A 13,152-nucleotide genomic window follows, 5' to 3' on the forward strand; every position below is an offset into this window, starting at 1 on the left:
TGGAGTCCGAGGTGAGAACTTGTTAATCAGGCTGTGCAGCAGCATCGTCAATTGGAGATCGATGGAGTGATGATCATCCCCAATCCCCCATAATCTGGTACTTACCCCAGTTTCTGTATTTTACACTCCGGGTCCCTCAGAGCCTCAGACACCAGTTTCATTCCCCAATCTCCCAATTCACTGTAACTCAGGTCCAGCTCCACCTCTCTCAGTGAGTGGTTTGTACTGAGATCGGAGATGAAGTGCTCAAACTCAGATGTGAAATGATCAGCTGTCAACCTGATGGACGGAGAGGAAACAGAAGAGAGAAACAAACAGATTCAGTGTCAGTCTCCACAGGTCACCATCAACGGTTTGAACAGTGATGCAGGGGTTCATCAGAACAGAACTGGGGCATTATTGGAACTTTACGCACACAAACATCAACAGACTATCAGTCTGGGACTTACCCCAGTTTCTGTATTTTACACTCCGGGTCCCTCAGAGCCTCAGACAACAGTTTCATTCCCCAATCTCCACGTTTATTGTACTCCTCACTAAACACAGAGCGAGAAACACTGTTACCAAAGTGGCCCTGAAGTAATTTCTCTCTCTGTAACGTTTTCTCTCTCACATTCCCATCTGGGTGTTTATATCTACTCTCAGGGGATCAATCCCACCAGCCCGATACCCCCTCTCCCCACTTCCCTGTACCCCTGTCACTTATTCTCTCTCACACTCCCATCTGGGTGTTTATATCTACTCTCAGGGGATCAATCCCACCAGCCCGATACCCCCTCTCCCCACTTCCCTGTACCCCCGTCACTTATTCTCTCTCACACTCCCATCTGGGTGTTTATATCTACTCTCAGGGCATCAATCCCACCAGCCCGATACCCCCTCTCCCCACTTCCCTGTACCCCCGTCACTTATTCTCTCTCACACTCCCATCTGGGTGTTTATATCTACTCTCAGGGGATCAATCCCATCAGCCCGATACCCCCTCTCCCCACTTCCCTGTACCCCTGTCACATATTCTCTCTCACACTCCCATCTGGGTCTTTATATCTACTCTCAGGGGATCAATCCCATCAGCCCGATACCCCCTCTCCCCACTTCCCTGTACCCCTGTCACTTATTCTCTCTCACACTCCCATCTGGGTGTTTATATCTACTCTCAGGGGAGCAATCCCATCAGCCCGATACCCCCTCTCCCCACTTCCCTGTACCCGTCACTTATTCTCTCTGACACTCCCATCTGGGTGTTTATATCTACTCTCAGGGGAGCAATCCCATCAGCCCGATACCCCCTCTCCCCACTTCCCTGTACCCGTCACTTATTCTCTCTCACACTCCCATCTGGGTCTTTATATCTACTCTCAGGGGATCAATCCCATCAGCCCGATACCCCTCTCCCCACTTCCCTGTACCCCTGTCACTTATTCTCTCTCACACTCCCATCTGGGTGTTTATATCTACTCTCAGGGGAGCAATCCCATCAGCCCGATACCCCCTCTCCCCACTTCCCTGTACCCCTGTCACTTATTCTCTCACACACTCCCATCTGGGTGTTTATATCTACTCTCAGGGGATCAATCCCATCAGCCCGATACCCCCTCTCCCCACTTCCCTGTACCCCCGTCACTTATTCTCTCTCACACTCCCATCTGGGTCTTTATATCTACTCTCAGGGGATCAATCCCATCAGCCCGATACCCCCTCTCCCCACTTCCCTGTACCCCTGTCACTTATTCTCTCACACACTCCCATCTGGGTGTTTATATCTACTCTCAGGGGATCAATCCCATCAGCCCGATACCCCGTCTCCCCACTTCCCTGTACCCCTGTCACTTATTCTCTCACACACTCCCATCTGGGTGTTTATATCTACTCTCAGGGGATCAATCCCATCAGCCCGATACCCCGTCTCCCCACTTCCCTGTACCCCTGTCACTTATTCTCTCTCACACTCCCATCTGGGTGTTTATATCTACTCTCAGGGGATCAATCCCATCAGCCCGATACCCCTCTCCCCACTTCCCTGTACCCCTGTCACTTATTCTCTCTCACACTCCCATCTGGGAGTTTATATCTACTCTGAGGGGATCAATCCCACCAGCCCGATACCCCCTCTCCCCACTTCCCTGTACCCCTGTCACTTATTCTCTCTCACACTCCCATCTGGGTGTTTATATCTACTGTCAGGGGAGCAATCCCATCAGCCCGATACCCCCTCTCCCCACTTCCCTGTACCCCTGTCACTTATTCTCTCTCACACTCCCATCTGGGTCTTTATATCTACTCTCAGGGGAGCAATCCCATCAGCCCGATACCCCCTCTCCCCACTTCCCTGTACCCCTGTCACTTATTCTCTCACACTCACATCTGGGTGTTTATATCTACTCTCAGGGGATCAATCCCATCAGCCCGATACCCCATCTCCCCACTTCCCTGTACCCCTGTCACTTATTCTCTCTCACACTCCCATCTGGGTGTTTATATCTACTCTCAGGGGAGCAATCCCATCAGCCCGATACCCCATCTACCACTTCCCTGTACCCCCGGTCACTTATTCTCTCTCACACTCCCATCTGGGTGTTTATATCTACTCTCAGGGGAGCAATCCCATCAGCCCGATACCCCTCTCCCCACTTTCCTGTACCCCTGTCACTTATTCTCTCTCATACTCCCATCTGGGTGTTTATATCTACTCTCAGGGGAGCAATCCCATCAGCCCGATACCCCTCTCCCCACTTTCCTGTACCCCTGTCACTTATTCTCTCTCATACTCCCATCTGGGTGTTTATATCTACTCTCAGGGGAGCAATCCCATCAGCCCGATACCCCCTCTCCCCACTTCCCTGTACCCCTGTCACTTATTCTCTCTCACACTCCCATCTGGGTGTTTATATCTACTCTCAGGGGATCAATCCCATCAGCCCGATACCCCCTCTCCCCACTTCCCTGTACCCCTGTCACTTATTCTCTCTCACACTCCCATCTGGGTCTTTATATCTACTCTCAGGGGATCAATCCCATCAGCCCGATACCCCATCTCCCCACTTCCCTGTACCCCTGTCACTTATTCTCTCGCACACTCCCATCTGGGTCTTTATATCTACTCTCAGGGGATCAATCCCATCAGCCCGATACCCCATCTCCCCACTTCCCTGTACCCCTGTCACTTATTCTCTCTCACACTCCCATCTGGGTGTTTATATCTACTCTCAGGGGAGCAATCCCACCAGCCCGATACCCCCTCTCCCCACTTCCCTGTACCCCTGTCACTTATTCTCTCTCACACTCCCATCTGGGTGTTTATATCTACTCTCAGGGGAGCAATCCCATCAGCCCGATACCCCCTCTCCCCACTTCCCTGTACCCCTGTCACTTATTCTCTCTCACACTCCCATCTGGGTGTTTATATCTACTCTCAGGGGATCAATCCCATCAGCCCGATACCCCCTCTCCCCACTTCCCTGTACCCCTGTCACTTATTCTCTCTCACACTCCCATCTGGGTGTTTATATCTACTCTCAGGGGAGCAATCCCATCAGCCCGATACCCCCTCTCCCCACTTCCCTGTACCCCTGTCACTTATTCTCTCACACTCCCATCTGGGTCTTTATATCTACTCTCAGGGGAGCAATCCCATCAGCCCGATACCCCCTCTCCCCACTTCCCTGTACCCGTCACTTATTCTCTCTCACACTCCCATCTGGGTGTTTATATCTACTCTCAGGGGAGCAATCCCATCAGCCCGATACCCCCTCTCCCCACTTCCCTGTACCCCTGTCACTTATTCTCTCTCACACTCCCATCTGGGTGTTTATATCTACTCTCAGGGGATCAATCCCATCAGCCCGATACCCCCTCTCCCCACTTCCCTGTACCCCTGTCACTTATTCTCTCTCACACTCCCATCTGGGTCTTTATATCTACTCTCAGGGGAGCAATCCCATCAGCCCGATACCCCCTCTCCCCACTTCCCTGTACCCCTGTCACTTATTCTCTCTCACACTCCCATTTGGGTGTTTATATCTACTCTCAAGGGATCAATCCCATCAGCCCGATACCCCCTCTCCCCACTTCCCTGTACCCCTGTCACTTATTCTCTCTCACACTCCCATCTGGGTCTTTATATCTACTCTCAGGGGAGCAATCCCATCAGCCCGATACCCCCTCTCCCCACTTCCCTGTACCCCTGTCACTTATTCTCTCTCACACTCCCATCTGGGTGTTTATATCTACTCTCAGGGGAGCAATCCCATCAGCCCGATACCCCCTCTCCCCACTTCCCTGTACCCGTCACTTATTCTCTCTCACACTCCCATCTGGGTGTTTATATCTACTCTCAGGGGAGCAATCCCACCAGCCCGATACCCCCTCTCCCCACTTCCCTGTACCCCTGTCACTTATTCTCTCTCACACTCCCATCTGGGTGTTTATATCTACTCTCAGGGGATCAATCCCATCAGCCCGATACCCCCTCTCCCCACTTCCCTGTACCCCTGTCACTTATTCTCTCTCACACTCCCATCTGGGTGTTTATATCTACTCTCAGGGGAGCAATCCCATCAGCCCGATACCCCCTCTCCCCACTTCCCTGTACCCCCGTCACTTATTCTCTCTCACACTCCCATCTGGGTCTTTATATCTACTCTCAGGGGATCAATCCCATCAGCCCGATACCCCCTCTCCCCACTTCCCTGTACCCCTGTCACTTATTCTCTCTCACACTCACATCTGGGTGTTTATATCTACTCTCAGGGGATCAATCCCATCAGCCCGATACCCCCACTCCCCACTTCCCTGTACCCCTGTCACTTATTCTCTCTCACACTCCCATCTGGGTCTTTATATCTACTCTCAGGGGAGCAATCCCACCAGCCCGATACCCCCTCTCCCCACTTCCCTGTACCCCTGTCACTTATTCTCTCTCACACTCCCATCTGGGTGTTTATATCTACTCTCAGGGGATCAATCCCATCAGCCCGATACCCCCTCTCCCCACTTCCCTGTACCCCTGTCACTTATTCTCTCTCACACTCCCATCTGGGTGTTTATATCTACTCTCAGGGGAGCAATCCCATCAGCCCGATACCCCATCTCCCCACTTCCCTGTACCCCTGTCACTTATTCTCTCTCACACTCCCATCTGGGTCTTTATATCTACTCTCAGGGGATCAATCCCATCAGCCCGATACCCCCTCTCCCCACTTCCCTGTACCCCTGTCACTTATTCTCTCTCACACTCCCATCTGGGTGTTTATATCTACTCTCAGGGGATCAATCCCATCAGCCCGATACCCCCTCTCCCCACTTCCCTGTACCCCTGTCACTTATTCTCTCTCACACTCCCATCTGGGTGTTTATATCTACTCTCAGGGGATCAATCCCATCAGCCCGATACCCCCTCTCCCCACTTCCCTGTACCCCTGTCACTTATTCTCTCTCACACTCCCATCTGGGTGTTTATATCTACTCTCAGGGGAGCAATCCCATCAGCCCGATACCCCCTCTCCCCACTTCCCTGTACCCCTGTCACTTATTCTCTCTCACACTCCCATCTGGGTCTTTATATCTACTCTCAGGGGAGCAATCCCATCAGCCCGATACCCCCTCTCCCAAATCCCTGTACCCCTGTCACTTATTCTCTCTCACACTCCCATCTGGGTGTTTATATCTACTCTCAGGGGAGCAATCCCATCAGCCCAATACCCCCTCTCCCCACTTCGCTGTACCCCTGTCACTTATTCTCTCTCACACTCCCATCTGGGTGTTTATATCTACTCTCAGGGGAGCAATCCCATCAGCCCGATACCCCCTCTCCCCACTTCCCTGTACCCCTGTCACTTATTCTCTCTCACACTCCCATCTGGGTGTTTATATCTACTCTCAGGGGATCAATCCCATCAGCCCGATACCCCCTCTCCCAAATCCCTGTACCCCTGTCACTTATTCTCTCTCACACTCCCATCTGGGTGTTTATATCTACTCTCAGGGGAGCAATCCCATCAGCCCAATACCCCCTCTCCCCACTTCCCTGTACCCCTGTCACTTATTCTCTCTCACACTCCCATCTGGGTGTTTATATTTACTCTCAGGGGATCAATCCCATCAGCCCGATACCCCCTCTCCCCACTTCCCTGTACCCCGTCACTTATTCTCTCTCACACTCCCATCTGGGTGTTTATATCTACTCTCAGGGGAGCAATCCCATCAGCCCGATACCCCCTCTCCCCACTTCCCTGTACCCCTGTCACTTATTCTCTCTCACACTCCCATCTGGGTGTTTATATCTACTCTCAGGGGATCAATCCCATCAGCCCGATACCCCCTCTCCCCACTTCCCTGTACCCCTGTCACTTATTCTCTCTCACACTCCCATCTGGGTGTTTATATCTACTCACAGGGGAGCAATCCCATCAGCCCGATACCCCCTCTCCCCACTTCCCTGTACCCCTGTCACTTATTCTCTCTCACACTCCCATCTGGGTGTTTATATCTACTCTCAGGGGAGCAATCCCATCAGCCCGATACCCCCTCTCCCCACTTCACTGTACCCCTGTCACTTATTCTCTCTCACACTCCCATCTGGGTGTTTATATCTACTCTCAGGGGATCAATCCCATCAGCCCGATACCCCCTCTCCCCACTTCACTGTACCCCTGTCACTTATTCTCTCTCACACTCCCATCTGGGTGTTTATATCTACTCTCAGGGGAGCAATCCCATCAGCCCGATACCCACTCTCCCCACTTCCCTGTACCCCTGTCACTTATTCTCTCTCACACTCCCATCTGGGTGTTTATATCTACTCTCAGGGGAGCAATCCCATCAGCCCGATACCCCCTCTCCCCACTTCCCTGTACCCCTGTCACTTATTCTCTCTCACACTCCCATCTGGGTCTTTATATCTACTCTCAGGGGATCAATCCCATCAGCCCGATACCCCCTCTCCCCACTTCCCTGTACCCCTGTCACTTATTCTCTCTCACACTCCCATCTGGGTGTTTATATCTACTCTCAGGGGATCAATCCCACCAGCCCGATACCCCCTCTCCCCACTTCACTGTACCCGTCACTTATTCTCTCTCACACTCACATCTGGGTGTTTATATCTACTCTCAGGGGAGCAATCCCATCAGCCCGATACCCCCTCTCCCCACTTCCCTGTACCTGTCACTTATTCTCTCTCACACTCCCATCTGGGTGTTTATATCTACTCTCAGGGGAGCAATCCCACCAGCCCGATACCCCTCTCCCCACTTCCCTGTACCCCTGTCACTTATTCTCTCTCACACTCCCATCTGGGTGTTTATATCTACTCTCAGGGGAGCAATCCCATCAGCCCGATAACCCTCTCCCCACTTTCCTGTACCCCTGTCACTTATTCTCTCTCATACTCCCATCTGGGTGTTTATATCTACTCTCAGGGGAGCAATCCCATCAGCCCGATACCCCCTCTCCCCACTTCCCTGTACCCCTGTCACTTATTCTCTCTCACACTCCCATCTGGGTGTTTATATCTACTCTCAGGGGATCAATCCCATCAGCCCGATACCCCCTCTCCCCACTTCCCTGTACCCCTGTCACTTATTCTCTCTCACACTCCCATCTGGGTCTTTATATCTACTCTCAGGGGATCAATCCCATCAGCCCGATACCCCCTCTCCCCACTTCCCTGTACCCCTGTCACTTATTCTCTCTCACACTCCGATCTGGGTCTTTATATCTACTCTCAGGGGATCAATCCATTCAGCCCGATACCCCCTCTCCCCACTTCCCTGTACCCCTGTCACTTATTCTCTCTCACACTCCCATCTGGGTCTTTATATCTACTCTCAGGGGATCAATCCCATCAGCCCGATACCCCCTCTCCCCACTTCCCTGTACCCCCGTCACTTATTCTCTCACACACTCCCATCTGGGTGTTTATATCTACTCTCAGGGGAGCAATCCCATCAGCCCGATACCCCCTCTCCCCACTTCCCTGTACCCCTGTCACTTATTCTCTCTCACACTCCCATCTGGGTGTTTATATCTACTCTCAGGGGATCAATCCCATCAGCCCGATACCCCCTCTCCCCACTTCCCTGTACCCCCGTCACTTATTCTCTCACACACTCCCATCTGGGTGTTTATATCTACTCTCAGGGGAGCAATCCCATCAGCCCGATACCCCCTCTCCCCACTTCCCTGTACCCCTGTCACTTATTCTCTCTCACACTCCCATCTGGGTGTTTATATCTACTCTCAGGGGAGCAATCCCACCAGCCCGATACCCCCTCTCCCCACTTCCCTGTACCCCTGTCACTTATTCTCTCTCACACTCCCATCTGGGTGTTTATATCTACTCTCAGGGGATCAATCCCATCAGCCCGATACCCCCTCTCCCCACTTCCCTGTACCCCTGTCACTTATTCTCTCTCACACTCCCATCTGGGTGTTTATATCTACTCTCAGGGGAGCAATCCCATCAGCCCGATACCCCCTCACCCCACTTCCCTGTACCCCTGTCACTTATTCTCTCTCACACTCCCATCTGGGTGTTTATATCTACTCTCAGGGGAGCAATCCCATCAGCCCGATACCCCCTCTCCCCACTTCCCTGTACCCCTGTCACTTATTCTCTCTCACACTCCCATCTGGGTGTTTATATCTACTCTCAGGGGAGCAATCCCATCAGCCCGATACCCCCTCTCCCCACTTCCCTGTACCCCTGTCACTTATTCTCTCACACTCCCATCTGGGTCTTTATATCTACTCTCAGGGGAGCAATCCCATCAGCCCGATACCCCCTCTCCCCACTTCCCTGTACCCCTGTCACTTATTCTCTCTCACACTCCCATCTGGGTGTTTATATCTACTCTCAGGGGAGCAATCCCATCAGCCCGATACCCCCTCTCCCCACTTCCCTGTACCCCTGTCACTTATTCTCTCTCACACTCCCATCTGGGTGTTTATATTTACTCTCAGGGGATCAATCCCATCAGCCCGATACCCCCTCTCCCCACTTCCCTGTACCCCTGTCACTTATTCTCTCTCACACTCCCATCTGGGTGTTTATATCTACTCTCAGGGGATCAATCCCATCAGCCCGATACCCCCTCTCCCCACTTCCCTGTACCCCTGTCACTTATTCTCTCACACACTCACATCTGGGTGTTTATATCTACTCTCAGGGGATCAATCCCACCAGCCCGATACCCCATCTCCCCACTTCCCTGTACCCCTGTCACTTATTCTCTCTCACACTCACATCTGGGTGTTTATATCTACTCTCAGGGGAGCAATCCCATCAGCCCGATACCCCCTCTCCCCACTTCCCTGTACCCCTGTCACTTATTCTCTCACACACTCCCATCTGGGTCTTTATATCTACTCTCAGGGGATCAATCCCATCAGCCCGATACCCCCTCTCCCCACTTCCCTGTACCCCTGTCACTTATTCTCTCACACTCCCATCTGGGTGTTTATATCTACTCTCAGGGGATCAATCCCATCAGCCCGATACCCCCTCTCCCCACTTCCCTGTACCCCTGTCACTTATTCTCTCTCACACTCCCATCTGGGTGTTTATATCTACTCTCAGGGGAGCAATCCCATCAGCCCGATACCCCCTCTCCCCACTTCCCTGTACCCCTGTCACTTATTCTCTCTCACACTCCCATCTGGGTCTTTATATCTACTCTCAGGGGATCAATCCCACCAGCCCGATACCCCATCTCCCCACTTCCCTGTACCCCTGTCACTTATTCTCTCTCACACTCCCATCTGGGTGTTTATATCTACTCTCAGGGGATCAATCCCATCAGCCCGATACCCCCTCTCCCCACTTCCCTGTACCCCTGTCACTTATTCTCTCTCACACTCACATCTGGGTGTTTATATCTACTCTCAGGGGATCAATCCCATCAGCCCGATACCCCCTCTCCCCACTTCCCTGTACCCCTGTCACTTATTCTCTCTCACACTCCCATCTGGGTGTTTATATCTACTCTCAGGGGAGCAATCCCATCAGCCCGATACCCCCTCTCCCCACTTCCCTGTACCCCTGTCACTTATTCTCTCTCACACTCCCATCTGGGTGTTTATATCTACTCTCAGGGGAGCAATCCCATCAGCCCGATACCCCCTCTCCCCACTTCCCTGTACCCCTGTCACTTATTCTCTCTCACACTCCCATCTGGGTGTTTATATCTACTCTCAGGGGATCAATCCCATCAGCCCGATACCCCCTCTCCCCACTTCCCTATACCCCTGTCACTTATTCTCTCTCACACTCCCATCTGGGTGTTTATATCTACTCTCAGGGGATCAATCCAATCAGCCCGATACCCCCTCTCCCCACTTCCCTGTACCCCTGTCACTTATTCTCTCTCACACTCCCATCTGGGTGTTTATATCTACTCTCAGGGGATCAATCCCATCAGCCCGATACCCCCTCTCCCCACTTCCCTGTACCCCTGTCACTTATTCTCTCTCACACTCCCATCTGGGTGTTTATATCTACTCTCAGGGGATCAATCCCATCAGCCCGATACCCCCTCTCCCCACTTCCCTGTACCCCTGTCACTTATTCTCTCACACTCTCATCTGGGTGTTTATATCTACTCTCAGGGGATCAATCCCATCAGCCCGATACCCCCTCTCCCCACTTCCCTGTACCCCTGTCACTTATTCTCTCTCACGCTCCCATCTGGGTCTTTATATCTACTCTCAGGGGATCAATCCCATCAGCCCGATACCCCATCTCCCCACTTCCCTGTACCCCTGTCACTTATTCTCTCTCACACTCCCATCTGGGTGTTTATATCTACTCTCAGGGGATCAATCCCACCAGCCCGATACCCCCTCTCCCCACTTCCCTGTACCCCTGTCACTTATTCTCTCTCACACTCCCATCTGGGTGTTTATATCTACTCTCAGGGGATCAATCCCATCAGCCCGATACCCCCTCTCCCCACTTCCCTGTACCCCTGTCACTTATTCTCTCTCACACTCCCATCTGGGTCTTTATATCTACTCTCAGGGGATCAATCCCATCAGCCCGATACCCCCTCTCCCCACTTCCCTGTACCCCTGTCACTTATTCTCTCACACTCTCATCTGGGTGTTTATATCTACTCTCAGGGGATCAATCCCATCAGCCCGATACCCCCTCTCCCCACTTCCCTGTACCCCTGTCACTTATTCTCTCTCACGCTCCCATCTGGGTGTTTATATCTACTCTCAGGGGAGCAATCCCATCAGCCCGATACCCCCTCTCCCCACTTCCCTGTACCCCTGTCACTTATTCTCTCACACTCTCATCTGGGTGTTTATATCTACTCTCAGGGGAGCAATCCCATCAGCCCGATACCCCCTCTCCCCACTTCCCTGTACCCGTCACTTATTCTCTCTCACACTCCCATCTGGGTCTTTATATCTACTCACAGGGGAACAATCCCATCAGCCCGATACCCCCTCTCCCCACTTCCCTGTACCCCTGTCACTTATTCTCTCTCACACTACCATCTGGGTGTTTATATCTACTCTCAGGGGAGCAATCCCACCAGCCCGATACCCCCTCTCCCCACTTCCCTGTACCCCCGTCACTTATTCTCTCTCACACTCCCATCTGGGTGTTTATATCTACTCTCAGGGGAGCAATCCCATCAGCCCAATACCCCCTCTCCCCACTTCCCTGTACCCGTCACTTATTCTCTCTCACACTCCCATCTGGGTGTTTATATCTACTCTCAGGGGATCAATCCCATCAGCCCGATACCCCATCTCCCCACTTCCCTGTACCCCTGTCACTTATTCTCTCTCACACTCCCATCTGGGTGTTTATATCTACTCTCAGGGGAGCAATCCCATCAGCCCAATACCCCCTCTCCCCACTTCCCTGTACCCCTGTCACTTATTCTCTCTCACACTCCCATCTGGGTCTTTATATCTACACTCAGGGGAGCAATCCCATCAGCCCGATACCCCCTCTCCCCACTTCCCTGTACCCCTGTCACTTATTCTCTCTCACACTCCCATCTGGGTGTTTATATCTACTCTCAGGGGAGCAATCCCACCAGCCCGATACCCCCTCTCCCCATTTCCCTGTACCCCTGTCACTTATTCTCTCTCACACTCCCATCTGGGTCTTTATATCTACTCTCAGGGGAGCAATCCCACCAGCCCGATACCCCCTCTCCCCATTTCCCTGTACCCCTGTCACTTATTCTCTCTCACACTCCCATCTGGGTGTTTATATCTACTCTCAGGGGAGCATTCCCATCAGCCCGATACCCCCTCTCCCCACTTCCCTGTACCCGTCACTTATTCTCTCTCACACTCCCATCTGGGTGTTTGTATCTACTCTCAGGGGAGCAATCCCATCAGCCCGATACCCCCTCTCCCCACTTCCCCGTACCCGTCACATATTCTCTCTCACACTCCCATCTGGGTGTTTGTATCTACTCTCAGGGGAGCAATCCCATCAGCCCGATACCCCCTCTCCCCACTTCCCTGTACCCGTCACTTATTCTCTCTCACACTCCCATCTGGGTGTTTATATCTACTCTCAGGGGAGCAATCCCATCAGCCCGATACCCCCTCTCCCCACTTCCCTGTACCCCTGTCACTTATTCTCTCTCACACTCCCATCTGGGTCTTTATATCTACTCTCAGGGGATCAATCCCATCAGCCCGATACCCCCACTCCCCACTTCCCTGTACCCCTGTCACTTATTCTCTCTCACATTCCCATCTGGGTGCTTATATCTACTCTCAGGGGATCAATCCCATCAGCCCGATACCCCCTCTCCACACTTCCCTGTACCCCTGTCACTTATTCTCTCTCACACTCCCATCTGGGTGTTTATATCTACTCTCAGGGGATCAATCCCATCAGCCCGATACCCCCTCTCCCCACTTCCCTGTACCCCTGTCACTTATTCTCTCTCACACTCCCATCTGGGTGTTTATATCTACTCTCAGGGGATCAATCCCATCAGCCCGATACCCCCTCTCCCCACTTCCCTGTACCCGTCACTTATTCTCTCTCACACTCCCATCTGGGTGTTTATGTCTACTCTCAGGGGAGCAATCCCATCAGCCCGATACCCCCTCTCCCCACTTCCCTGTACCCCTGTCACTTATTCTCTCTCACACTCCCATCTGGGTGTTTAT

At 52.5% G+C, this 13,152-nt stretch overlaps 1 protein-coding gene across 4 annotated transcripts in view; it reads right to left on the reverse strand.

The window, feature by feature from the left end:
* LOC132388710 (ribonuclease inhibitor-like) overlaps positions 1-13,152 on the reverse strand; it is a 104,959-nt gene that overhangs the window by 66,007 nt on the left and 25,800 nt on the right. For 3 of the 4 annotated variants that reach the window (XM_059961090.1, XM_059961087.1, XM_059961089.1), the window contains exons 7-8: positions 450-536; positions 106-279 (exon numbers count right to left, since the gene is read on the reverse strand). In XM_059961090.1, coding sequence (XP_059817073.1) covers positions 106-279; positions 450-536 — 261 coding nt within the window. The remainder of the gene's footprint in view (positions 1-105; positions 280-449; positions 537-13,152) is intronic. The other variant, XM_059961092.1, reaches the window with a different exon arrangement.

This window comes from Hypanus sabinus, unplaced genomic scaffold, assembly GCF_030144855.1.
Source record: "Hypanus sabinus isolate sHypSab1 unplaced genomic scaffold, sHypSab1.hap1 scaffold_385, whole genome shotgun sequence".
Classification (NCBI taxonomy): domain Eukaryota; kingdom Metazoa; phylum Chordata; class Chondrichthyes; order Myliobatiformes; family Dasyatidae; genus Hypanus; species Hypanus sabinus.